Here is a 25,661-nt window from a genome sequence, read left to right as displayed (position 1 = left end):
CACAATAAAAAGGCTTAAAATTATTTAAAGGGTCCTCATTTTTTACTGGGGACACTCTACAAATAGATCTTGGTCCTTTTATTCCCCAACGGCTGAAAGCAGAACAAAAAGCATTGCTGGGACTTGTCTTTATTATCGGTCAGTCATGGACATCCTTCTAGGTCCACATGTATAGGTCTCATTCCCTATTCTTTTTTTTTTTTTTTAATATATCGTTATTGACTTCAGAGAGAGAGGGAGAGAGAGAGAAATATCAATGATGAGAGAGTCATCGATCAGCTGCCTCCTGCATGCCCCTGACTGGGGATCGAGCTTGCAACCCGGGCATGTGCCCCGACCGCGAATCGAACCCCAATCCCAGGTCAACGCTCAACTGCTGAGCCATGCCTGGCCGGGCTCATTCCCTATTCTTAATAGCTTTGTGATATTCCATAGTCTGGATATATCATGATTTTTCTTTCAACAAGTCCCTTTTGATGACCTTTTAGGTTGTTTCCAGATTTTTACTGTAAAAGTAATTGTGCAGTAAACATCTATATTTATATCTGTATCTAAATGTAGAGCTTTCTATAAAACCTTCTTATATACTAGTGAAATCAGACAATAATGGGTCTGGGCTGCCTGTCACCACTTGAGCCAATTAAGCAGAGACAGGGTTGAATCATATATGAGTGTTTATTCCAATATTGCAAGCCGTATGGGAGAGCAGTAAGGGTCATCCAAGAAAATCTGTTCTGCTGCCCTCCATATGCCAGCTGTTTACATTGGGTAGAAGAACAAAGATTACATGAGAAAGTAGGAATTACAGGCATGGGGAAATGGGCAAGGTGGGCTGGAGGTCACAGAGGACTTTCAAGGGCAGGTGCCTCAGGGATTCCAGGGTGGGCACCTCTGGGACCAGATTACAGGCAATGTGGGCTGGGGGTTGCAAAGGGCGGGTGCTTCTGGGATTTCATTGTTTCAGGAAAAAGGTTGTTAATCTTTCCATGATAGGCAGTTCTCCAAAACAGGGAATGGACTGCATTCCAAGGGTAATTCCTATGTCTCGGGGCGCACAACTCCCAGCCAGGTTAGAAAGCGCTTTTTCTAATTAGAACAGAACAATCACAGTTAACTGAATGTTGTAGATGGCGGGAACTGCACTGGGTGTTAGGTCCTTGGGGTCACACTGGACCTGGGTTCAGCAGCCTCAAAACTTAGGTTCTGGCTAGGACAGAATTCAGAGCCAAGACCCAAACTGTAAGAGAACATTTATTTGGTAAAATTACAGAGGTGGAAGAAGTAATTCCTAGAAGAAATGGGCTTAGGAAACAAGTTATAGAGGCAAAGGAAGGGCCCTTGGAGCTTGGGCATGAGGAAGCTAACGGTAACATGCCTGGTGGGGGTGGAGGGAGAAGGGAAAGGGAAAGGGAAAGCTAATGGAACAGGCTGCTCCCAGGAGAGAGAACCCTGGGTCCTCCATCCTAATGGTTTTAAGGAAGGAGATTTTAGGGGAGGTCCCAGGGGAAGATCTCATTATAATATTCAGCAGTTTTCCAGGTGCGTCCTTTCAGGGTTGTGGTCTCCTCCACTGGTTGATTGGCTGGCTCCAGGGCAGGGGGTCATCATCCAATGCAGCTGTGGCTGGTTTTGCTGCTTTTCTGGGCCTGGAGCTGGAATACAGCTGAGGCCTAGATGTTATCTCTAGGGGAAGAAAGGTCAGGGGGTCCAAACCACATGACCAGCTAGGGGAGGAAAGGCCACCCAGGGGTGAGGTTCCACCCTACAATTGTCCTTTGCTGGGCATCCTGAGGGTGGGGGCTTTCTGCCCTGGTGACCTCCTGTACCTGGCTCATTGCCCTTGCTCTGTTCATGTCTGTCTAACTGCCTATCACATGAACATGATTAATATTTCTTATAACTCGTAGCTAACAATCATGATCAATGGAGCCTGATCAACATCTCTGCCCCTAACACGAGTACTTTTCTTTCCGTAGGTATAGGGAATACTGTGTTAACAGTACGCTCATTTCGCCTTTTAGGAGATAATGTCTAAATGCAGTGGATGATCCTGAATCAAGACAAAATTGCTATAAGAAGCAGTATTGAGATAATTAGCAAAATTTAAATGTGGACTGTATTTTAGATAATACTATTGTACTGATGATAAATTTCCTGAATGTAGTAAGTTTAACATTATGTAAGAGGGTCATCTTGTTCTTGGGAAACAACATACTGAAGGATTTAGGGGTGAAGAGTCATAATATCTGCATTTTACTCTCAAATGGTTCAGAAAAAAAATGGGCATGTACCACAGAGATAAAGCAAATGAGGCAAAATGTTAATAATTAGTTAAGCTAGGTGAAAGGTTATAGAGTTCACTATATTATTCTGGCAACTCTTTTGTAAGTTTGACATTTAAAAAAAAGTTAAAAACTTCTTTATGAGTTACTGCCAGATTACTTTCCAAAAAGAACAAACAGAGCAGTTCCTAGTCCCATCAGTCCTCATGGCACTGGTGGATGACAAATGGTATCTTCCTGTTTAATTTGCATTTCCTTGACTCCAGTTCTAAAACTGCCAGACGTGCACTTCCTGTGGCCCTGAGAGTAGAAGCCGGAATGTGTCTCTTTGGAGCTGATTACTTTTTGTTCTGTGAGCCCTCCTGGTTAGGCCCTGACAGAGTGATCTAAATGCAGATTTAAAGAGATCCTCTAAGATAAGACAGACCCCGGATTTGCTAACAGCTTGCTTTTTTTTTTTTTTTGGTTAGTTTATTTGGGGGCTGGGAGGGCCTTAAACTAAGGTTGTAGCTGGGAAGAGAGGACCCAGTCAGCCACTGTTGGAGGGGAGAAACACTACATTTAACATATGAAAACATTGTTGTTTGTTTTTTTTGGCTAGTAGCTTTCATTTATCCATATAATAGAGTCTTTTTCATTGTGAAGTGGCCCTATAGATCTCTCCATTCTGAAGGATTTAGATCTACAGAAATGTTTTGAGATATGTGGAGATTGGCCACTTCCCTAAAAGGCTGGATTTTAGGAGGAAGGACGAGATGGGAGGAGTTCGGATTAAAGGCATTGCTGAGTGACTAGCTTAACTGGACATCATGTGTTGAGGCTTTATTTCGAACAATTAAGGAGAAGCCATTAAGAAGCTTGCTCTTGAGTGTTCTCATCGGTCCAGGCATGTGCTCCCCACCACCTCCGGTTTGCTGCTAGGAAATGAGAGCACCATTGTCTTGTTTCTGTGGAGGCTGCACCACACCCCTAGGAGATGCTCTCTCCGTCCAGGAAGCCAGGGCCTCTCCCCAGGGAGGGCTGAAGAGGGCCAGGGCTTGACCTCGTCCTCAAGCTCCCACCCCTACCCACACCCTCCCTTTTTGGTAAAACTGCCTGCCTTGGGGTGCTCAAATTTCTGGGGAAGGACTGTTCACCAGCAACCTTTGTCACAGGTGTTTGCATTTGTAGTAAAATGACATGAAATTTATAATTGGTTGATTTTACCTATGTATTGATATATTCTTGCTCTGGACACTGCATCTTTTTTGCTTGGAGGTGAGAGGATAGAAACGGAAGAGATTCTCCTGAAAACCCTCCAAGTGTGTGTTTGGGACCAGCCAGTCTATTTTAAGTCTGGTGACCTCTGTTGATCTTATTTGTTTAGGAAAAAAACACTTGAACACATTTTCTGATATACAGTTTGAGCAGGGATCAGAATATTTGAAACTTGAACTGTCCAAAAACATATATGAAATGTAAAGTCACTATTTTAATAAATCATTTGGAAATTCAGTAGCAAACCCTAGAACTGATGGCAGGATGCAAAGGCAGTTTTCTCATTTTCACATTAGCAGACTTTTGGTTCTTTTCCTAAATGACATTGCAAACATCCTGCCGGTTCTCCCGGATAGGGAGTTCACTTGAACTTGGGAGAGATTTCCAAGGCCCTCTGAGCTCTCAGCTCAAATCTGTTTTCACAAGTCCTTTCTGTTCCCTCGGATGGCAGAATTAATCCGAATGTCAGGAGCACTTAGCCAGCAATCTCCATGGGTCTGGCAGGAGAAATGCCAGTCTGTTTGCACTGCCTAGGCCAGGCACATGGGCCTACAGGCCTCAGGGCCAGATCCATATGTGCAGATGTCCAATGCCCCCATGCCACTGGTGAGTGGACTGAGAGGTGGGAAGATGGTAGATTCCCAAGTGCTTCATTCCCAGTGCCATCCACTGTCTCTCTGCCAAGCTTCCATCAGTGGCAGCATTTCACCTCTGGGCCCATGAAGAGCACTAGTCTTTTGGAGGGGACAAAGAGCTTTCCACTGAAGCTGCCTGCTTATTTCTCCCTCCTGTTCAGAGATGTTCTCTGTGTGTGTGAACGTGTGTATAATATACACATAGTTCTCTCTCTCTCTATATATATATATACACACACACAACCACACCCACACTATACCCACTCCCTGCTCCCCCACATATGTATATAGAGAGCATCTGTCAGGTGCTAAGCATTCCGCATCCTTTGTCTTGAATTTTTACAAAGAGCCTATAAGATAGGGATTATTGTTACTGTTTTCTAGATGTGGCACCTGAGACTGGGAGAGTTGTCAGGTGTCAAATAGAATATTGATGTTTAGCAACATGTCCAGACACATACCCAAGCCGCACTGATCCCAGAGCCCATGTTTGTCACACAGCATTGTGTCCTCACAGATGACCTGTGTTTGGTAAACAGGGTGTCTTCTTGCATTAGGAGGCATCCAAAGGCCATCAGCTCTCCTTTCCCTGGCCTGTCACAGAGGCGCCTATTATCTGACCCCTGGCCTCCCCCAAAGGCCATCAGCTCTCCTTTCCCTGGCCTGTCACAGAGGCGCCTATTATCTGACCCCTGGCCCCCCATGTGACATATGGAGATAGGTATAGGCCATGTGAAGCCAGCTCAGTCCCTGCCTCGGTCTGCAGAATTGTCAGCAGTGACACTGTCTTACTGTTGCCCAATGAGAACACCCTTCTAACCAGACATATGCTTTCTGTGCTAACATTAATGTCTCTCAAGCTAGTTGTGGTGAAGGACCAATTTTTTTCATTTCCAATCTATAGAAGGCTAATACTTTAAAAAATACAATGAGTATTTGGCAAATTGCTGTAAGTTTCCAAATGCTTGCTCTCAAATTCTATAGTTGTCTTATATACCGTGGGCTGTGGAATAAACAGTTCGTGGTCCAACACTGGTCTGTGGAGGCATCTGGAATGGCACTCTACCATATAATTTTGAGAAGGCTTAAACTTCAGAAGAAATGGACAATTTCTATAAGCCACAGTTTTTTTTTAAATTTAAATTTAGAGTAATAGTATCTCTGTTTAGCAATCTAATTTTTAATATTGTCAACTTTTTAAAATTACAAAAGTAATTCATGCTTGAAAAAACAGACTCAAATTATACAAAAATATCCAAACCAAAAAATGTTCCCCTTCCTCTCAGTCCCACCCTCCAAATTACTATTACCAGTTCTTAAGTTGGACATTTGTCTCGCATTCAAGAGAGAAGGGTGTGGATCAAGATTTATGATGAGGGAAGGGATGGGAAGGCATTTTAGAAATTTGCCTGTTCTTTACTCTGTTCTATCTTGATTTTTATTCAAGGGGTGAAGTATAACTTTTAAGAATATTTTATTACTCTGTATAGATGCAATGGAGCATGACAGTTACCTTTGTATTTTCTAACACCTGTTCTCTTTTGTTGCAGAGCCAGATCACATTAATGGACATCCCTGTGTTTAAAGCCATCCAGCCGGAGGTCTGTACCTTGTCCTTCCTACTGTTCTAACAGCCACGTTAGAGTGAGACAGTTTCTCTTTTGTAGTCTCTGTAAACGCATGTGATCGCTTTAAGCCCCATTAAAGAGAGTGTCCCGAAACTTGCCATCCTTGGTGCTGCTCATTCTTTGAGCCAGGTGTTTGGGTTCTCCAGAGAATGTCACCACATCTGGTCTACTTGGGTTGGGCTGTGGCATTTGGTGCCCATGGCCTCCATGCCTGAGACAGGTCTTGGCCCATGAATGACTTTTCCCAGGCTCCTCCTGCTGGAAGTGGTCACTCTCAGGAAGGGAATGTTGGGGAATGTTTTTCTAGAGAGCTTTTTTTTTGTTGATCCCATATTCCGGTGGTTGCCTTGTGTCTGATTTTGAAACCAGTTGCTACAGCAAAACACATACATATTTACATTGAATTGTAATGTACATTTATAGCAACAGCATGTTCAATAAAGATAAGAAAGTTGACTTAAAGTTGATTAAAAATTGCTGGAAATGCTTAGCAGTTGATAACGAGGCTTTATAGTTATTTTAGTCAGGGTTCTTTTTCTGTTAGCAAGTAATAGGAATGAATTTCAAGTAGCTGTGATAGGCAGAAGAGGAATTTATTACAGGGATAAAAGGGGCATTTTACAGAATCCATGGGCGTGGAGTTCAGGCAGCCTGGAGAACTGACCAGGATGCAGGCCACTCTGCTCCTTGCCTCTGCTTTCCCTCTCCTCTCTTCTGCCTTCACTTCTGTCTGCCTATGTGGTCCCACACCACCTCTCCACAGGGCCCACGTTTACACCGATCCCACTGAAGCCACCTTCCAGACTGAGACCAGCAACTCTCAGGCCAGCCCAGCTGAGCATGTGTCTAGTGCGGGTTCAGTGACCAAGGTCATCAGTACGTGGCCAAGATGAGCAAACACAGCTGAAGGGACGCAGCCTTGTGAGTGGGGTGCAGATTTCAGAGAGGAGAGGTGTTGGTAGAGAGATATGTCACAGTGTGTCTGCTGCAACCAAAAGGTGTCTACTGTGAATTCCAGAACATTCCTAACATGCTCTTCTTCCAGTATGGTAGCTATAAAGACTGAGAAAAACAGCATTTTAATGCAGTCAGACAAAGGATCCAGGCCTTCTGGGAGCTGGCATCTAACCTTAGAGATGAGGAGGAAACTCGTATTGTTAGCTGTGATCGGCATTTATGTGAAGATGTGAATGTGATTTATATTATTTTTGTGTGTGTATGCTTGCACACACACACGCGCACATTGTGTTCATTAGCTTTGGGGAGTAGAGCTATGTTTGCTTTTTAATTGGCTGACTTCCAATCTTCTGTTTTGTTCTAATGTGGAGTTACCTATTCTTTCTAATGAAAAAACAAAACAAAAACTGAAACAGCTCACCTTGGAGTCTTCTGGGGGAATAGATGTTTGGTGGTCACCTTAGTTCTCAGCTATTTCTGATCATGTGCTCTGCTTAGTTTTGATCTGGAGTGGTTTAGACATTTGGGTCTTTATTCTCTGTCCTGAACGCTGAGCAGGGCAGCCCAGCCTGCTGTGAGCCCTGAACCCTGAACCTGCATGTGCTGGGGGGCTGGGACTGCTGCTTAGGCTGATTGTAGGAGGGAAGGGGTGGGGAGTTCTTCAGAGGCACAAACAAGGGCAGACCAAGACTTTTCCACGGGGCACTACAGTTTGGAAGGCACCTCACCCAAGGCATATCTGGTTTCAAGTTGTGACAAGACATTAAGGTGGAGATGTTTTGCTTTCAAAAGTTTAGCTTGGAGCAGTGGTTCTCAATTGTGGCTGCACATCAGAATCACCTGGGCAGCCTTGGAAACATGGGGTGCCCAGACTCCACCCAGACCATTGAACCTGAATCTGTGTCAGGGTCCGGAACCCAGCCAACACTATTTTGCAAAAACTTACCAGATGGTTCTGGGGATTAAGAGCGAATTGCTTTGAGGTATCTGGAGAAACCCCAAACCTGAATGTCTTGGATCTATGATATGTTAGCTAAAAATGGAAGTGTTGGCTCCTCATTGTCATTGTCAACACTGCGGTTAAAAGGAGGGCCTTGGGAGCTGCCCGAGCTTTTTTACTGTTTTTATTTTTGTTAACAGACTGAAAACTGGAATTTTTTTCCCTTGAAGATGCCTGCCACATTGTGGCTGGACCACCCCAGAGTTGGAAGGACATGAATAAGGGACAATTTTAAGTTTGTTGTAGGCAAGACTTTCCAGCAAGCAGAGGTCGGCATCTGAGAGCAAGATGGACACTATGAGTGACCTGGACTCCCAGAAGACCAGGAAACCTGTGGACTGGTGACTTCCAGCCCTGGCTATGCATCAGAATTGGTTGGGGAGCTCTGCACACACACACAGAAATACAGATGCCTAGGCTCCATCCTTGGAGATTCTGATTCCATAGAGTTAGAGTGGGTGGGGAAATCTGCGTTTTAATCAGTTATAGTCACTATTCTTTTTATTGCGTAATTTGTCCTATCCTTAACCAGTGGGATCCCTTTCATGTCATCTCCTATGTCAACATGATATTTTCATCTTTTATAACTTCCATGCTCTTTGGCACAATGATACATATAAATGTAATGTACATTTCCCACCGAAGATCTGGATTCAGGCATTCTTCAGCGCGCTGGTTTCTTTTAGTGCAGAATAATATTTAGAAACCACAATCTGGGTGAGAGGATATTCATCGCTATTGGGTTGCTGTCGCTTTTCGGTCTTTTTGGTGGACAGGACTAGGAAATACTTATTTTTTTAAAAGGAAAAGTCATGAGATTATAATTAGGGGAGGTGGTGATATTTCTCCACAATTCTTTCTTCCCTCCTCATCCTTGTCATAACCCCCCTGTGGGTGTGTATAATTCCCCATTGTATAGATTTTGGGCTTGGCCCTGTGACTTAGGGACAAGTAATAGCATGCAGGTGGTGAGCTGAGGTGGTCAGAGGCATGACACCCTTCCACCAGTCCTCCTGGAATTTCTACTCTCCATGGTGCACTGGTAGCTGTTGCTTGTGTAGCCTGAATCCCAAACCCGAAGCCTGAATTGCATCCCAACCTGGTCCAGTCCAAGGGGACCCAGCAGAGATCAGCTGAACTGCAGTTACTCTATAGACCTGAGAGCATGAAATAACTATTGTTGCTGTAAGCCTCTGAGATTTGAGGGCTGTGTATTGTACCACATTATCTAGTACCACATGACCAGTACAGTGTTGATCTTCTCACTTCCAGTCTAACATTACAGGGTTGTAAACTTACTTCCCTTGACTTTTTATATGCTATCTTTTACACTTAGAATTTGGGTTCCTAACAACAGTAAATAATTACTTTTTTGTATTATCCAATGATATATAAAAATAGTCTTAAAATAACAATATTAATGTTACTATTAACCAGCAGACTACTCGTTTTTTAAATTTATTATTGCTTTTAAAGAGGAAGGAAGGGAGAAAGAGAGAAACATCAATGTAAGTGAGATACACTGGCCGGTGGCCTCATGTCCACACCTCAACTGGGGATTGAACCTACAACCTAGGTATGTACCCTGACCTGAAATCAAACTCACGACCTTCTGGTGCGCAGGATGACACAGCAGCCAGCTGAGCCACACTGGCCGGGGCACAGACTGCTGCTGTTTCTTTGCCATTCTATTTGTCTTTCGTTCCTTCTCTTCTTATCTTCTCTCCCTCTACTCCTACCACTGATACACCCAGGCGGGCCTCCCTCCTTTACTTCCCCCAAAGGTCTTTGGAAGTACCAGGGCAGAAAAGGAGCATTTGCTCCTTTGCTTCTGGAGATCTGCATCCTGAGACCCTGTGTAATCCTGATGCCTGGAACATAGCTGATACTCAGTAGATATTTGCTGAATGAGTGGAGAGTGAATGGCTGCATGAGAGGAGGGCTGCAGCGGAACACTATCTGGGGTGCATTGCCAGGCCGGTGGGGGTGGGGGTGGCGGCAGGGTGGGGCGGGGCATACCACTTAAGGGAACATTACTACCAGGGTGCCTGTTTTGTGGTGCAACCACTTTCCCCAAAGCAAGGGTTTTGCCTGGTGAGCTCAGCCTTTGAAAATTCAAATTTCCAAATGCTGTTGATAACTGAGGGTGGAACTGTGGCTTCTGCTCCTTTCTGCAAAGGGGACCGTAAGAGCATCATCCCAGGGTTTAGAGGAAGCCAGGCAGACGGTGAGTTAAGGATTGGCAGAGAGCAAGGAAAATGGAAGTTAGCAAATAATGGAGCCATGACTGACTGCCCTGTTCCCTAGTGACTCCAACAAGTGAAAATTTTATCAAAAATTGGCACGTTCACGCAGATACAACTTTGCAGTATAATAGCTCACAGCTGTGTTTAACTTATAAGCTGTGGCCTAGAACCCTATCGCCACAGCAGGGGATTGGGTTGCAGGGCTGGGTGGATTCCTGGCCGCCGGGGGCCAGGGTGAGGGCTGCACTGTAGAGGATGCCTTTCTGAGGGGTCCCAGTGGCGGCAGCCTTGCAAGAAGGCATATTTCCAGAGTGGCATTTTGTTCCCACCAGCATTCTCTGTCAAATAAATCTGTCAGTCATTATGCCCAGCTCCCAGAATACAGAGTTGAAGGTCCAACAGCTTCTCAGAAGGCAGTTTAAATGTCAGAACTGTTTTTGTCATTAGTTTCCATGTGGAGCAGCATCAAGGGGGAACTGCTGTTCTTAGAATGTGCTGAAAGTGAGCACGGTGTGTGCGTTCCTCAGCCCAGGGCTCTGGCCAAGTCGAGCCTCTGGGCCCACGAACACTGCATCATTTGCTAAGAGCACGACTCCATCTGATGAAGCTGGGTTTGCTCCCGGCCTCGCCTTTTCCAACTCGGACTTTGGACAAGTTACTGCTCTCTCTCTTTATGCTTTGATTTCCTCGCATGTAAAGCGGGGAAATAATAGTTTTTGCCTTATAGTGGGCCTGTGAGAACTGAGGTCAGTGCTGCGTGCAGTAAGTTCCCAGGAACCCACAGCTATTATTTCTCACCAGCACAAGTTTGCACAGGCTCTGTATTATGACATGAGGTTGTGCCCAACAGAACATCCAGGGGTGCCTGTAGGAGCCAGTGGCCCAGAACAGTGATGCTTTCAGTAGCATAGTGGCTAAGAGCACTGTACTTGAAATCCTTCAGACCTGAGTTCACATGCTTGTGCGTCCCAGATGGCAGGGAGGCTGAGGTTTAATGAAGATGGGCACCGTGGTGTGCTGAGGACCTGTGAATATTGAATAGGAGACTTGCTCTGCCTGGGAGTTGGCATTGGCATGGGGCCTTGAAGGCTGAAAGGGGTCGTGTCTTACGGGGGACTTGGGGAATGGGATGGGAGCTGGGAAAGGCATTTCAGGCAGAGTGAATGACTCATTGAAAAGGCAGATAATCTATTAAGCAGGAATAAACACTACTTTTGGTGCTGGTGTCTGGGGAGAAGACAAGCTGAGCCTGCCATTCTCTTGGTTCTCTGCTCCTTGAGGGCATTGCTGTCTGGGATGTTGTCATGCTGAGGGCTTATCTGAAGTCAGTGTGTCATTTCTTCCAGCTGGCACTGGCACTGGCACTGGGGGCATGCAGGGTCACAGAGGCACGGGGATGGGTGTCCAGCAGGCCTGAGTGCGATGCAAATGAACTGCAGTGGGTACCAAATTCGATGAGGCAGAAAGCTGCTCTGTGTGCCTGTGATTTTTCCAGTCTTTTTGCTGCCCCTGCCAACACTGCTCCATCCCCACTGCCAGATTTCCTGGTGGTCAGACCCACCTTCACACCCTCATCCATTCCTCAGTCTGCTGTGCTACCTGCTGGAGAGAAAAAGACCAAGGGGACATTGGCACACTCCAACGAGAGTGAGGGGCAGAATATAAACAGACAGTAGACAAGAAGTATTTGGGGGCTGTAGGGGCATCAGGGAGAGCGTGGGGGGTGGGATGGGTGGGAGGCAGAGCTTTACCTTGTTAGCCTTGGGGATTCACTGAGGGATTTCAAAAGGGGAGGCATATGACAGATATGTATTTTAGGAGGTTCATTCTAACCACCTGAGGCAGAACTGGCTAGAGTCAGGGGGATTGGTCAGCAGGCTTTGCAATAGTCTGTGTGAGGCGAGGGTAGTGGTGACAGAGACGAAGGGAGGGCTTGTTGCTAGACTGGTTATGAGGCTGTTGTAAGAGCCGAGACCAGGAGAAATAGTGAAAGCAGTGGATTGTGCATTTGGGGAGCAGAAGGAAGAGCAGAGATCAGGAAGGAGGCAGAGAAAGTGGCCCCAGGAATAGGGGAGGCCCAGGGAAGCACCCTGCAAGTCAGGCAAGGTGGTCAGCAATGTTTTGCCTGGGGGCTGGAGGGCTGGAGAGGGCAGGTGGCTTGGAAGACTCAAAAGGGATGAGGGACCGAAAGTGAAGCAGCAGCAAAGGGGAGATTTGATTAGGAGTAGGGGGCGAGAGGGAGGCCAGGAGGTCACAGGGGGAGCAGGAGTTCCAAATTCAGGGTCTTGGAGGCGGAGTATTGGTGCCTGTGCTTGGAAGGGCGATGGCTCTGCCTTTTTGGTGGCTGAAGTGGAGGGGAGATAAAGGTCTTTCTGGGAGGAGGTTGAGGTACTGTGTGACCAGGGGTGAAAAGTCACACCACCTAGTTTAGTGAGGTCCCTGGAGATGACAGCAGAATGGGAGAAGAGAAGACTGCGATCCAGAGCTAAAGGCCTAAGGACATCCCAGGGTCCAGAGATGACAGCAATGTGGAGGGAGATGGAGGTGCCAGGAAATAGCTTAAGCTCTCCCAGAGGAAAGCCATGGGCCTGGACTGGGAGCCTCATGAGGGGACGGACCAGACTGTCACCACTGCCTGCCACTTGGGTGAAGGCACAGGCCAGGTGCTCAGTGTTAGTGGAAGGCAGGCAAGGGGTGGTCTGGATGGGCATGCCATCCTCAGCTCTCCTCCTTCCTGTAGCCCTCGGAGAGCCTGGTATTTAAAGGAAAAGGCAGAATGGGTTAGAACGGAGCAGTAGGAGCAGCATTAACAAATGTTTTGGGACGTTATCCAGATAGAACTCATGTCCCTGTGGGACACTGACGAGAGAGATTTGGTTTCACCCTTCCTGTCCTCAAGAGCTTGAGACCCTGGAGTGTGACTTGACCAGCATCTGTTGGTTGGCAGAAGGGCTGGCCTGCAGGAACGAAGACTCCCCGCTGGAGTACACAGTTTCCCCGGGGCCACATGACACGTTAGTTTAGGAAAACACTGCCTGTGGATTCAGGAACCTGACCCTCTGGCCTTTTGTCTGGATGCTGTTTGCCTGCTCCGAAGAAGCGGGCATTCCAGAAGGCCGAGGTCAGTGTTGGATGCCGGACAAACCCTGTGTGTCTCTGCTGCTCCCTGGAATCACAGCGCTGGGCCCTGGGAGAAGGGAAGAGCTTTGCCAGCAGGCAGTTATTTGTAAAGAGGAGATCGGTTTCGCTGACATCATTAAAACCCCTCTCTCAGGTCACATGCTGGGCAGTTTTCTCAGACCATTTCCCTGCACTGCCCCAGTCTGGCCTAAGTTACTGCCACTTCTCCAATCACCCCCAGGGTCAGTTCCACCCCCTAACCTCCTCTCTGCATCCAGGGACATCTTTCTAAATCCAGAGTCTGACCACTTCCTGGTCCTGCCCAGCATACTCCGAGGCTCCCTACTGCTCCCAGGATGCAGACCCACTGGCCAGGCTCTGCATGGTAGACCAGCAACGGCCCTCCTGGCCTCAAGGGGCCACAGCACGCTGCCACCACTCCACACTCCCCGCATCCTCTGCTCCCTGCATCCTCTACGTTTCCCTCCCGCCTCAGCGCCTTCCCACACGCTGTGCCCGCACATGCTGTGCCCTTGCCTGGAATGCTGTTCTCTTCCCTCTCACAGCCAACTCCTTGTCCCTCAGGAGATGGAGTGAGCAGCTGAGCTCCAGGGTAGCGCAGGTTCCCCGTATGCTCCCTCCCGCCTCACCACCCACCACTTATGTGTGGTGCTTTTCACCACTGTGCTGAAATGTGATGCCTTTGGAAAGTTTGACTAATCCTTGTGTCAAGTCTGTCTCCCGCTAGATTATAAACTCTATCTACACAAGGATCATGACAGTACCATTCACCCCATAGCCTGTGACCCAGTGTAGTGCCTGATATTATTTGTTCAGTACATTTAGGATATAGTAGTAGTAGGAGTAATAATAATATTGAATCCTCTATGCTACAGTGCCTCCCTTTGTTAAAAAAACTGAATTAGATAGTAGGTGCACGCCCACTGCCCTCCAGTTGGGCCAAGGCATGGGTGGGACGATGGTGCCTGGCCTGATGCTCGTCAGATCAGTGCTGATGTTAGCACCGGAAGCCTGAGCAGCCGTCTCTGTCATCTGTTATTGCTCTGAGTTTGCATTTGTTATTTGCTTCTCCTTTCTTAGTAACTGCTGTATCCATTGTGACAACTTCCTGTGACAGTGGAAGCAAAGTGGAAAAGGACTTCCCTTAGCTCGATTCATGATGGAGACAGAGGTTGGAGTCCTTCTCTGGGCGGAGGGTGGGGAGAGCCGGCTGGGTCAGGAGTCGGTCTGGCTGCAGACATAGGCCAGCAGCATGTTAGATCCAATGAAACCATCTTTGCAACTTCCAGACTAATTTTTTTCTCCATTCTTGAGTGTGGATATGACATTAGTTCTGGTTAGAAACCAAATTTCCTTTTAAATGAATTAATAACACAAAACAGAACCTTTGGTGAACAGCTGCTTTTCTCCATGGGGACTTGGCGCCTGGTTGTGATTTCATCTGCAAGGAAAACAGGGTTCGTTTGGACCCTAGTGGCAGGAGCAGCAGCAGGATTCCAGGCTGTTCGGAGCGATGGGAGGGTCATAGGCTTCTGAAGCAGGAAGGTCTGCATTTGCAACCTGGTTTCGCTGCTCTCTAGCTGTGTGATCCTGCCAAGTTCCTTCACCTCCCAGAGCCTCCCTTTCCTTATCTGTGAAATGGAAATGATACCCATTTCCTAGTGTTGTGATGGTTAAAGGGATCGCACAGACAGACGGCCTGGCCCATGGCAGAAACTCACAAGTTATCTCTTCTCTTTTGAGAGAAGTCGGGAATGTAATAGGAGGAAAGCAAGGGCAGTGCTGTTAAGTCGAGTGCAGAAGGGCCCTAGGGAAGACTTTTCCTGTCACTGCTCTATCCCTTACTCCAACCACAGAGTCTGGTGCATTATAAGATCAGTGTTTGCCACCACTTGATGCATGAATGAGAGGCAAATAAAAAAAGCATTTCTTTCTGTATGGCCTAAAGCTTAAGAGCTTGGGCTGTGGCATGAGAAGGACCTAGGTTTGTATCTGTGTGATCATGGTCAAGTCACTTAACCTCTCAAGGTCTCAGTTCCCATAATGTTACTGCCTCCAAAAATTAAACACGACAGAATGAGATTTTTTTTCAGCCTTTTTTTTTTTTTTTTTAATGTATCTTTATTTCAGAGAGAGGAAAGGAGAGGGAGGGAGAGGGATAGAAACATCAATGATGAGAGTCATTGGTTGGCTGCCTCCTGCACACCCCCAACTGGGGATCGAGCCCGCAACCGGGGCATGTGCCCTGACTGGGAATCAAACCCCGATCACCTGGATCCTAGGTCGATGCTCAACCGCTGAGCCTCTCCCGGTGGGGCTTTAGCTTTTTTTGAGGTATAATTGACATGTAATAAACCACACATAAATAAAGCCAACAATTTGAGCTTGATTCTATGTGTGTATATACCTGTGAAACCATCATCGAATCAAGATAGTAAACATACCCATAACTCAAAAAGCATTCTCATGCTTCTTGCAATCCCTCCGCTCCAACTCCCTCTGCTGTCTTGAAATCAGGCCATCCTTAAAATGTGTTCTGATTCAAAATTGCCTTGGCTGTCTCTTCACATTTCCATATAAATTTTAAAATCAGCTTGTTAAGTTGTATGACGAGCCCAATAGGCTGTTGATCAGGTGACACTGGATCCGCAGATCAATTTGGGGATAATTGGTATTGTGACAATATTGAGTCACCTCAGCCATGAATACAGTGTGTGTCTTCATGTATTTGGGTCTTTAATTTATTTCGGTAATGTTGTTTAGATCGTCAGTGTTTTCAGTGTTTAGGTTTTACACATCTTTTGTCAGATTTATTCCTAAGCATTTTATTTTCTATGCTGTTATAAATGTTATTTTATGTAAGTTTTATTCCACTTTCTCATCACTAGTTTATGGAAATATGACTTACTTTTTAAATTGACCTTATATCCTGCAACTTTGCTAAATTTACTTATTCTAGTGGACTTTTTGTAGATTCTATAGGATTTCTACACAGATGATGAAGTCTCTGTGAATAACAGCAGTCTTCTTTCTCTTTTTTTCCTGATCAGTATGGCTAAATTGATCAATTTTATTGATCTCAAAAAAATTTTTGGTTATATTAATTTTTTTCTATTCCTTTTCTGTTTTCTAATCCATTGATTTGTGTTCCTATTTTTAATTATTTCCTTTCTTCTGCTCACTTTGAGTTTAATTTGCTCTTTTAGTTTCTTAAAGTGGAAGCTGAGGTCAGACATTTGAGACCTTTCTTCATTTCCAATGTCGGGCATCTAGTACTAGAAATTTCCTCCCAAGCATTGCTTTATCTTTTTCCCACATATTTTGATATTTTGGGATTTCATTATTTAGTTCAAAACATTTTTTAATTTTCCTTTTGATTTCTTTTTGATCCATGAAATATTTAGAAATGTGTCATTTAGTTTCCAAATATTTGGGGATTTTCTAGGTATTTTATACTATTGATTTCTAATTTAATTGGGTTAGAGAACATACTTTGTACAATTTGAATTATTTTAAGTTTATTGAGATTTAACATTATGGCACAGAACATGGTCCATCTTGGTTAAGTTCTGAGTGAACCTGAAAAAAATGTGTATTCTGCTGTTTTACATAGTGTTCTATAAATATAATTTAGGTCAAGTTGGTTATAATGTTATGGAAGTCATCTGTATCCTAACTGATTTTCTACCAATTTTTTCTATTAACCATTGAGAGAAGGGTATTGCCATCTCCCACTATAATTGTAGATTTGTTGAGTTTTCCTTTAAGTTCTATCAGTCTTTGCTTCATGCATTTTGAAATTCTATTATTAGCTGCATAAACATTTATAATTGTTATGTCCTCCTATTGAATTTACTCTTTATCATTATGAAGTAACCTGCCTTATCCCTGGTAATAGTTTTTGCTCTGAAATCTACCTTGTTTGATAATATATCCATCTTTCTTTTGATCAGTGTTAGCATGTGCTATGGTCTGAATGCTTGTGTCCCTCCTAAATTCATATGTTGAAATCCTAATTCCCATGGTGATGGTATTAGGGCATGGGACCTTTGGGTGGTTAGGACAAGTGGCCTTTGGGCAGGCAGCATATAGTTGACTCCTGCATTTTTATCCAACCTAACAATTTCTCACTTTCAATTGGGGTACTTAGACAATTTATATTTAATGTGGTTATTGATCTGGTTGGATTTAAATCTATTCTTTGTTCCTCTTTTCCTCTTCTTCTGACTTCTTTTAAAGTAATTGAGCATATTTCATGATTCTATCTCTTCTATTGGCTAACTAGCTATATTTCTTTTAGTGGTTGGTTTAGGGTTTTAGTATATATCTGTAACGTATCACAGGCTGATATCAAGTGATAATATACCATTTCATGTGTAATATTAGAACTTTACGACAGTATACTTCTGTTTACCTCCTTCCTAGTCTTTCTAGTATTTTTATCATACATTTCCCTTCTACATATGTAATAATTTCCACAAGATATTGTTTATTGCATGAAATAATTATCTGTTAAAGTCAATTATCTTTGAAAGAGATTTTTTAAAGTACGTATAACAGTAAGGTGCACAAATCTTAAGGATACAACTCAATGCATTTTTACAAAGTAAACCAACCATATAACTGCCCCTGGATCAAGATACAGAACAGCCTACCTTATGCCCCCTCCAGGTCATTAACTACCCCAAGCATAATCACTATTCTAACTTCTAGTGCTGTCGGTAGTTTTGCCTGTTTTTGAACTTTATGCAAATGGAACCATATTATATATATTTTTGTCTGACTTTTCATTTAACATTATGTGCATGAGATTCACCGTGTTTCTGTGCGTAGCAGGGGTTTTATCCTTTCACTCTGGCGCCGTATTCCACGCATTGCATGAGTAACTGCCTTTTATTTATCTTTTCCAATGCTGATGGATGTTTTGGTTGTTTCCAGTTTAAGGCTATTATGAATAATGCTGCTACAGGCGTCCTTCCATCCTTGAACATTTTGTTGGGTATGAACATTCATTTCTGTTGAGTATAATACCCAGGAGTGGAATTGCTTGGTCAGAAGGAATGTGTATGTTCAGAGTAATAGCTACAGTTGAGCTGTTTTCAAAAGTGCTTGTACCAGTTTCCATTCCGGTCAGCAGTGTGTGAGAGGTTCAGTTGTCCCTCATCTTTCCCAACACCTGATATTGTCAGAGGACAAAACAGTGAGCATAGAGCTCACCTCAGTGCATTGCCCTTCTTTCTGGAGCCGTGGGCCCTCAAATCCTGGCTCCTTTGATATCAAATCCCTGGCTCTCTGCTATCTTCAAAAAGCCAGTTTTGTTGTTGTTACTTTATCCAGTTTTCATAGTTAATTCAATACTAGTTACTTTGTCATAGCCAGAATCAAAAGCCTCTTTCTTTATTTTGGAAACTATCTTCTGTAGAAAAAAAGTTATTTTTCTAAAATTATGTTAAGTAATCATTCTACTCCGAAAGTGTGTAGTATGGCACAAGATACTGGCATATACGTCTGGATGATGACAGTTTCATCGTCACTGTACTATGTTGCCTAATATTTTCCCTTTGAAAGGAATGTATGAAAGTGCGCCTTACCTTTACCCTCGTGCACATCTGTGTGTGTTTACGCTGATCCTCGCTGAAGTCAGAAAATGTCAAATGAAAAGAGTGCAATGAAGCTTACCTAAACTTTGGTCTTACTTTTGTCTTTGTTTTTGTTCTTTTTTTAATTACCATGTTTCATATCCATTTTTCTTTTTCTTTTTAAAAATTAAATTTATTGGGATGACATTGGTTAATAAAATTATATAGGTTTCATGGTCCAGTGGTAGGACCCTTGTCAGTGATCACATGACACCTGAGAGGGGGAAGGGCACCCACCTCCCAAAGATTGAAACGGGAGAAGAGAACTTATGGAGGAGAAGGCTTCACTAGGAGAGGCTGGAAATTTCCCCAAATTTGGACTTGCTCCAACCCAAAACCTTGTTTTGAAACCCCCTGCAATACTGCTTAGTGCATTGCCACACAAAAGAAGCCACTCTGTAGGAGAGAGCTCGGTGAAGCTTTGTAACTGGGACCTGACCAAGCTGAGTTGTGGCACGGAGGTTAAAGCAGTTTCCGTGTCAGGTGATGTCACTTCTGGACTAGCTGCCCATCTTCTGGTATTTTGAAGTGGATTGTGGAAAGAGTCAGCAGTTGTACCATTTCTTTTGAAATTCATTGCACAAGCTGCTCACGATGGTCTTAGTGCACCCAGCACCTGCTGGTATCTGTTACCTGCATGTTGTCAGTACTCAAGAAGTGTCTTATATTGCAGACCCCTTTGGGAAACTTCCAAGTCTTCAAAATGGCAAACAGTTTATTTGGCAAGCTACCTTCTGACTGAGAGGAATGTCAGGGCTGTCTGTGTACAAACGAAGCATCTGCTTTGTCTGGCTACACACCTGGTTTGGGAGCTTTGCTGAAGTAGGAGAGCCTGCCCACCACTGGCTGGGACTTTCTGTGGTAGCGTGCGTTGCTGTCAAGGACTGCAGTGTTCCCAAAGCCTGCAGTGTCATCGGAGCTGGGGCCCAAGTTACCACCTTCTCCGGAGGCTTTGCTATGAAATGGAGCAGAACATATACTGCTTCGACTGCCCAGGAGTTCACCGGCTCTCCAAAGACAAGCCTTGAAGTACTTGCCTGAACTTCAGACTGAAGTTCTACTTTTTTTTCCTTTGAAAGTAAAGCAAAACACACAAAACAGAGAAAGAGGAATTCATTCATGACTTGGCTTACTTGCCAGCTATTTTTGGCCATGTGAATGAGGTAAATCTTTCAATTCACCATTATAGATGGTTCTGAAAAATGGGCAGTTTTGGCCATGCTGCCTCCTGAGAGGAGCCTGGGCTGGACAAGGCTGTAAACTTTGTACTGCTGGAGGAAATGTTTGTACAGCACAGGAGTGGCAGAGCCCTGCTGAGTCTCAGCAACAGGAATCTGGAGATACCTAGAAGCACCACCCTTCTCTCTGGAAGACTGCTTCTGCTCAGCAAAACATGCAGAAGGAGTGTAGATTCAAAGTCCTTCCTTGGGGACAACCCATCAGTGATGGAGACCTTGACATTGCTTTCCTCAGTGACTTGAGAGAAAAGAAAACAACGTGGAGTTGATTCAACTGGAAAACTCTTGAGAACATGGCCAGCCTTGATATCTGACACCCACTGACTCTCATGGGGGCCTTTTGCAGTGATGATCTGGTGGGAGACAGGCTTTTCAGCACCTCTTGGTAAATAAAGTCAAGTTGATTGAATGTCAAGGTATTATGTGTCAAGGAGCATCATGTGTTAGATGTTGAGTGTTTCACAAGTTCAACTTTATAGTCAATAATAATTATTATAACTATATTTTAATGCTTTTGTATCAGTCACTATTCTAATAATTTTATAAGAACTGAACCATTGAATATTAATAACAGTCATATAAGGAAGGCACTTTTAAAAAAAACTGATTTGAGAGAGAGAAAGGGGGAGAGAGAAACATTGATGTTTTAGTTATTGATGCATCATAGGTTGCTTCTTGTATGTGCCCTGACCAGAGATCGAACCCACAACCTTGGTGTATCTGGACGATGCTCTAACCAACTGAGCTACCTGGCCAGGGCCAGGAAGGCACTTCAGTTATCCTCATTTTCAAATGAGGAGATTGAGGCCAGAGAGGTTAATCCATCTGCCAAGAGCTGGTCAGTGGCAGAGCCAGGTTCAGATTCAGGTGGTCTAGCTTGAGGGTCCACATGTCAGCCCCTGGTAACTGCCTCTTATGCCAGATTGCAGCAGGCTCCTTGCTGTAGTTCATATTTACTCTTGTTGCATAGTTTGGATTTCTTTTGATTCTTTTCAAGAAGTTGGTAGTAATTTATTTATTTTTGCTTGAAAAAATAGGAGAGAAATAATCTCTGAAAATATTTTTTTAATTCAGATTTAATGTTAAGATAAATTGTATATAAAATTTCACATAATATTTTAACACATTTTACTGGGGGGGGGGAAACCCATAGCTTTCATTAGATTCCAAAGGACCCTGAAACTCAAGGGCAAGGACCGCATCTAGTGTATCGTCTCTCAAATACTTGGCGTGGTGCTGGGCACATAGTATTTGTTCAGTAAATTTTCAGTAACTCACTGAATAAAAAGTTACTGCTTAAAGAGTTGAACTTCTATCTGGAAAACTCACTTTTTCAAATACTTTACTTCCTGCTAACTGATATAGGATACCACTCATTCAGTCAACAATTAGTTATTCAACATCAGCTATGGCCAGGCACTTAGGAGCTGGTCATACAAAGGCGAACAAATTAGATTCTTGGGTGCTATCTTGTAGTCTAGGGAGCAAAGACAGACAATTCAACAAGCACTACAATAAAGAATAGTAAGGGGGCCCGGCCGGGCGTGGCTCTGCCGTTGAGCATCGACCTAGGATCCAGGTGATCGGGGTTCGATTCCTGGTCAGGGCACATGCCTGAGTTGCAGGCTCGATCAATGACTCTCTCATCACTGATGTTTCTATCTCTCTCTCTCCCTCTCCTTTCTTCTCTCTGAAATCAATAAAGATATATTTAAAAAAAAAAAAAAAAAGAATAGTAAGGGGAATTGCATGTCCACACAGGAGCGTCCATGTGGTCTGGGTAGTGGCGGGGGTTCAGGAAAGTTTGTCTGGTTTTAGTGAAGACCTGAGAAATGAGGGGGAGTTGGTCAGGTGAAGGGGAGGAGAAGGAACATACCTAGGAGCAGGAGTAGCATGTACCAAGGCCTTAGGTGAGAGCACAAGACAGGTAGGACAGAGGGTGAACGAAACGTTCCATGTGGCTGGGCCGCACACACAGAGGCCAGGCAACTGGGTGACAGTGGAGAAAAGCAGATGATACAGGATAGGGGCCCTTGGAGAATTTGATTTCCTGGGTGTCGAATTTGAGGTGCCCCTGAGACACCCCTGTGAGATTCCCAGTGCAAGAAGCATGACTGTGAATAGAATACTTCTTTCTCGGATTCTGTGGACATTATCTGCAGGCTCTTTGGCAGAACTCCAGGTTCTTAGCAGCTGCTGATCTGGCCCTGTCCAGAGGAAGACCTCTGGGCCCGTGAAGGGATCTTGGGGGCTGATTTGCCACTGGAGACTCATTAGTAGCCAACGTGTTTGGATACTAGTGGGACCCGGGGGAAAAAACACCCAAAGGGGCAGCCTTGAGAGAAGTGGACTTGGTGATAACCAGAGCAGCTGGAATGGGTGACATTGAGAGGAGAGGAGCATTTTGGTAGCCTGGGACCCTTCCCCTGCCCTCCTTCACTGAGACCACCCAGGCTCAGGTGCTGTGAGAACAGAACTGTGGGAAACCAGGTGAGTCAGGATGTTTTTACTTTCAAGTAACAGAACACAACTCAAGCCAGCTGGACAAAAGGGGACTTTGCCAACAAAAGGGGAATTTACTATAAGCCTCAAGGGGTGTCTCATGGAAGCTAGGAGTGGAGGGAGGCTGGCCAGACACCCATCTTTCATCTCTCTTCTCTGACCTTCCTCATGTCTCTTTTCTGGCTTCCACACTGGCTCCCTCTGGCTCCCTCTGGCTCCCTGGTGGGCAAAGAGGCTCCTGAGCCCTGGGGGCTGCTGCTTTTCTTTCTCTCTCCATCTAGATTCCAGATTTGCACACAAAGAATCATTAATGGCCCAATGGGGCTCAGGTTCATGTCATGCAGGGTGACTTGCCATGCGATGAGGTTTAGGGCCAGGTGTAGTTCCCAGAGAAGTGGGAGTGGTGGGGAGCCAGTGTCCTTCAGTGGCCCCTTGCCCTAATATGTCATTTACCTCTTGGGGACCTCTGCTCTGAGACCCCCACCTGCTCCATTCAGTGCCTCTTTCATGTTCATATTGTGCAGGCTTCTGAAGAGAGCCCAAGACTGTGGGATGAGGGCCCAGGAGGACTTGGTTGAATGAGTGATGCCTCCTGAAAGTTAAAGCCCGTTAACAGTCCCTGCTTAGACAGCTTTTATTTGTACATGCCTTAGGTCAGATGTGGGAACAGCTTGGCCATAGGAAAGTGAGCTTTACATATTTCATTAGGATTAAGGAAGATCCCCTTATGCAGGCGCTCAGTCTACATTGTAGTAACTCTTCCTGTGGTCTCTGGTGTTCAACAACTTGAAGGATGAAAGTCGTCTCTGGAGGGCCCAGACAGCCAGTGGCTGGCTGGGTTCTTGCAGACATCTGGGGTAGAAGGAGTCCCAGAGCCTTGGTTCCTTTCCCTGGTAGTGTGGCAGTGAGAGGGTCTGCCCTGGTGGCTAGCGATGTGTGTGGAAGTACCCTTCCTCTAGACACTTAGAATTCAGTTGGGTGTATTAGACAAATTATCTCTAACTGGGGGAAAAATCTAACTGCATTAAATCCTTTACTTATATCTGGCTGATACTTACAAAGCCATTTTGACGAGGTTCGTACCTTTGTGTAGTTGAGACAGTTATGTTGACTCTCCCTCCCACCGCAAGATATTAAAAAAAATAAATACTGTTTAATAGGATTTTGCATGCCAAGATTTAGTCTGAATGTCAGAGCATAAAAATGGGTTTGTATGTAATGGGAAGATTAACAGGCAGCCCCCGCACCCCCTGTCTTCCCTCACCAAGTGGTCCTGGCAGCCCCTTCCTGTCTGTAAATACTTGGGGTTGCCTCATTGGCATGTCAGCACAGGCAGAAGCAGCCAGATGATTTTATGATCCATAAATGCAAGCACCAGACGTGCTCCGAAATTCATTAGTGTTTGCTTGTCATTACAAATAGCCTGTGTTGTTTGCCTTCCGACTAGACTGGCGGACAGGCAGGGCCCAACTGGGGTGTGGAGCGCTCTGGAGCCCTGACTCTCTTGGGAAGTGAGAGTTTAAAGCAAACTTTTAATTTATGGCTGAAGATTGTTTCTTTCTCTTGAGTATAGGTCTTGGAAGTTTGAATCTTTATATGTAGATCAGCTTTTCCTTCAATGGAAAATATGAGGTTCTTGGATAAAACCTACTCATAAACACGGTTGTGATCTCTCTCTCTTTCTTTCCCCCTCTGCATTGTGGATAAACTTTTTGGAGAGGACAAGCCTCTCAGAATGCTGTGCCCAGACACTTCCCTGTGTAGCCTGGCCCCACTTCGCAGAGCTCAGCCCCACTGCTCAGCCGCCTGCCCTCCTCTTGGTCCTGAAGCACTCAGGGCTCAGAATGTGGCCAGCCCCTGCTTGCACCCCCTGTGGTCCATATCAGACCCCAGGTGACCCTATGAGGTGATTGTGAGACTGCAGGTGGCTCTAAGCCACTGCCCTCTGATGTGGGGGTGGTCAGAGCAGGCCTAGCAGTCTCAGCTGCATATGTGAAGTCAAGGTTCAGGCAGCCCTTGAAGCCTGGTGGCATCTGGAGGAAGGCTGATGTGTATGGGCCAGATGTCTGATGTCTCTGCGTGGAGTTATAGATGTGAATTTAATTAGAGGAGATATTCTTTCAAATGATCTTCATATGGCTCGCTTAAGCATTCCCTGGCCTGCTTGGGATGGTGGCTTTTTATACTAATTATTCAGTTGTCCCATACATACTGATTATGTGTGAGTCTCCCTGCCTGGTGTTTCAGGGACTCAAAGATGAATGAGAAATCCCTGGTCTAATGGGAAGGGTAAGAAATTTATATCAATAATTACAAGGGCCACACTGAAGGGGGCAGACTAAGTGCTGTGCGAGAGGAAAGCCAGTACTTGGCAATGGGCAAAGTGTCCTGGGGCCCCTGTTTGCTTGCGGCCTGGAAAGATCAGTATGATTTGGACATAAGAAAGGGCATTCCAGGTAGAGGGAACAGCTTGAGCACAGGTAAGGCAGTAGGGAAGAAAGCGGCCTTGTACCAGGACTGGTGAGCAGATGAGTTTGGCTAGAGCAAAGGAGAGGTGAAGGGCATTGTGCAAAATGAGACTGGAGAATAGAGTGGTCTGTTGCCGAAGTCTAGAATGCCATGCCTAGGCCTCATGGGACTGGGTTCTATAGGCACTGGCAGAGCTGTGCTTCCTTTAAGAAGCTGAACAAGCTGCCCACGTGGCTCAGCGGTTGAGCATTGACCTATGTATGATCTAGGAGATCGCAGTTCAATTCCTGGTCAGGGTACATGCCCAGATTTTGGACTCGATTCCTTGCAGGGGGCGTTCAGGAGGCAGCCAATCAATGACTCTCATCAGTGATGTTTCTATCTCTCCCTTCCTCTCTCTGAAATCAATAAAGACATTAAAAAAAAAAAAAAAAAAAAAAAAGCTGAACAAGTAGCAGCCAAAATTCTACAGACCCCCCGGTCATAGCCAGCCCCAAACCAAACCTGTGATTCTTTCCCCAGAATCCTCCTGTGGTCTCCCTGGAATGGCACAGCTGCCCACCCAGTCACGCCCAAAACTTGGTCAGTCATCAGCAACTCCTCTCTCTCCGGCATTCTCTACTCCTAGGCAGTCCCTGCACCCCCTGCACCCTGTCTCCCCTTCTTC

At 45.2% G+C, this 25,661-nt stretch overlaps 1 protein-coding gene across 9 annotated transcripts in view; it reads left to right on the top strand.

The window, feature by feature from the left end:
- Positions 1-25,661, top strand: part of RALGPS1 (Ral GEF with PH domain and SH3 binding motif 1) — a 247,996-nt gene that overhangs the window by 67,440 nt on the left and 154,895 nt on the right. For all 9 annotated transcript variants that reach the window (XM_081150876.1, XM_081150873.1, XM_081150868.1 and 6 more), the window contains exon 4: positions 5,725-5,775. In XM_081150876.1, the coding sequence (XP_081007002.1) occupies positions 5,725-5,775 (51 nt within the window). The remainder of the gene's footprint in view (positions 1-5,724; positions 5,776-25,661) is intronic.

The sequence above is a fragment of the Miniopterus schreibersii genome (genome assembly GCF_964146895.1).
Source record: "Miniopterus schreibersii genome assembly, chromosome: 11".
Classification (NCBI taxonomy): Eukaryota; Metazoa; Chordata; class Mammalia; order Chiroptera; family Miniopteridae; genus Miniopterus; species Miniopterus schreibersii.
The sequence above is the reverse complement of the archived record's forward strand: the minus strand, read 5'-3'. Positions and strand labels throughout refer to the sequence as shown.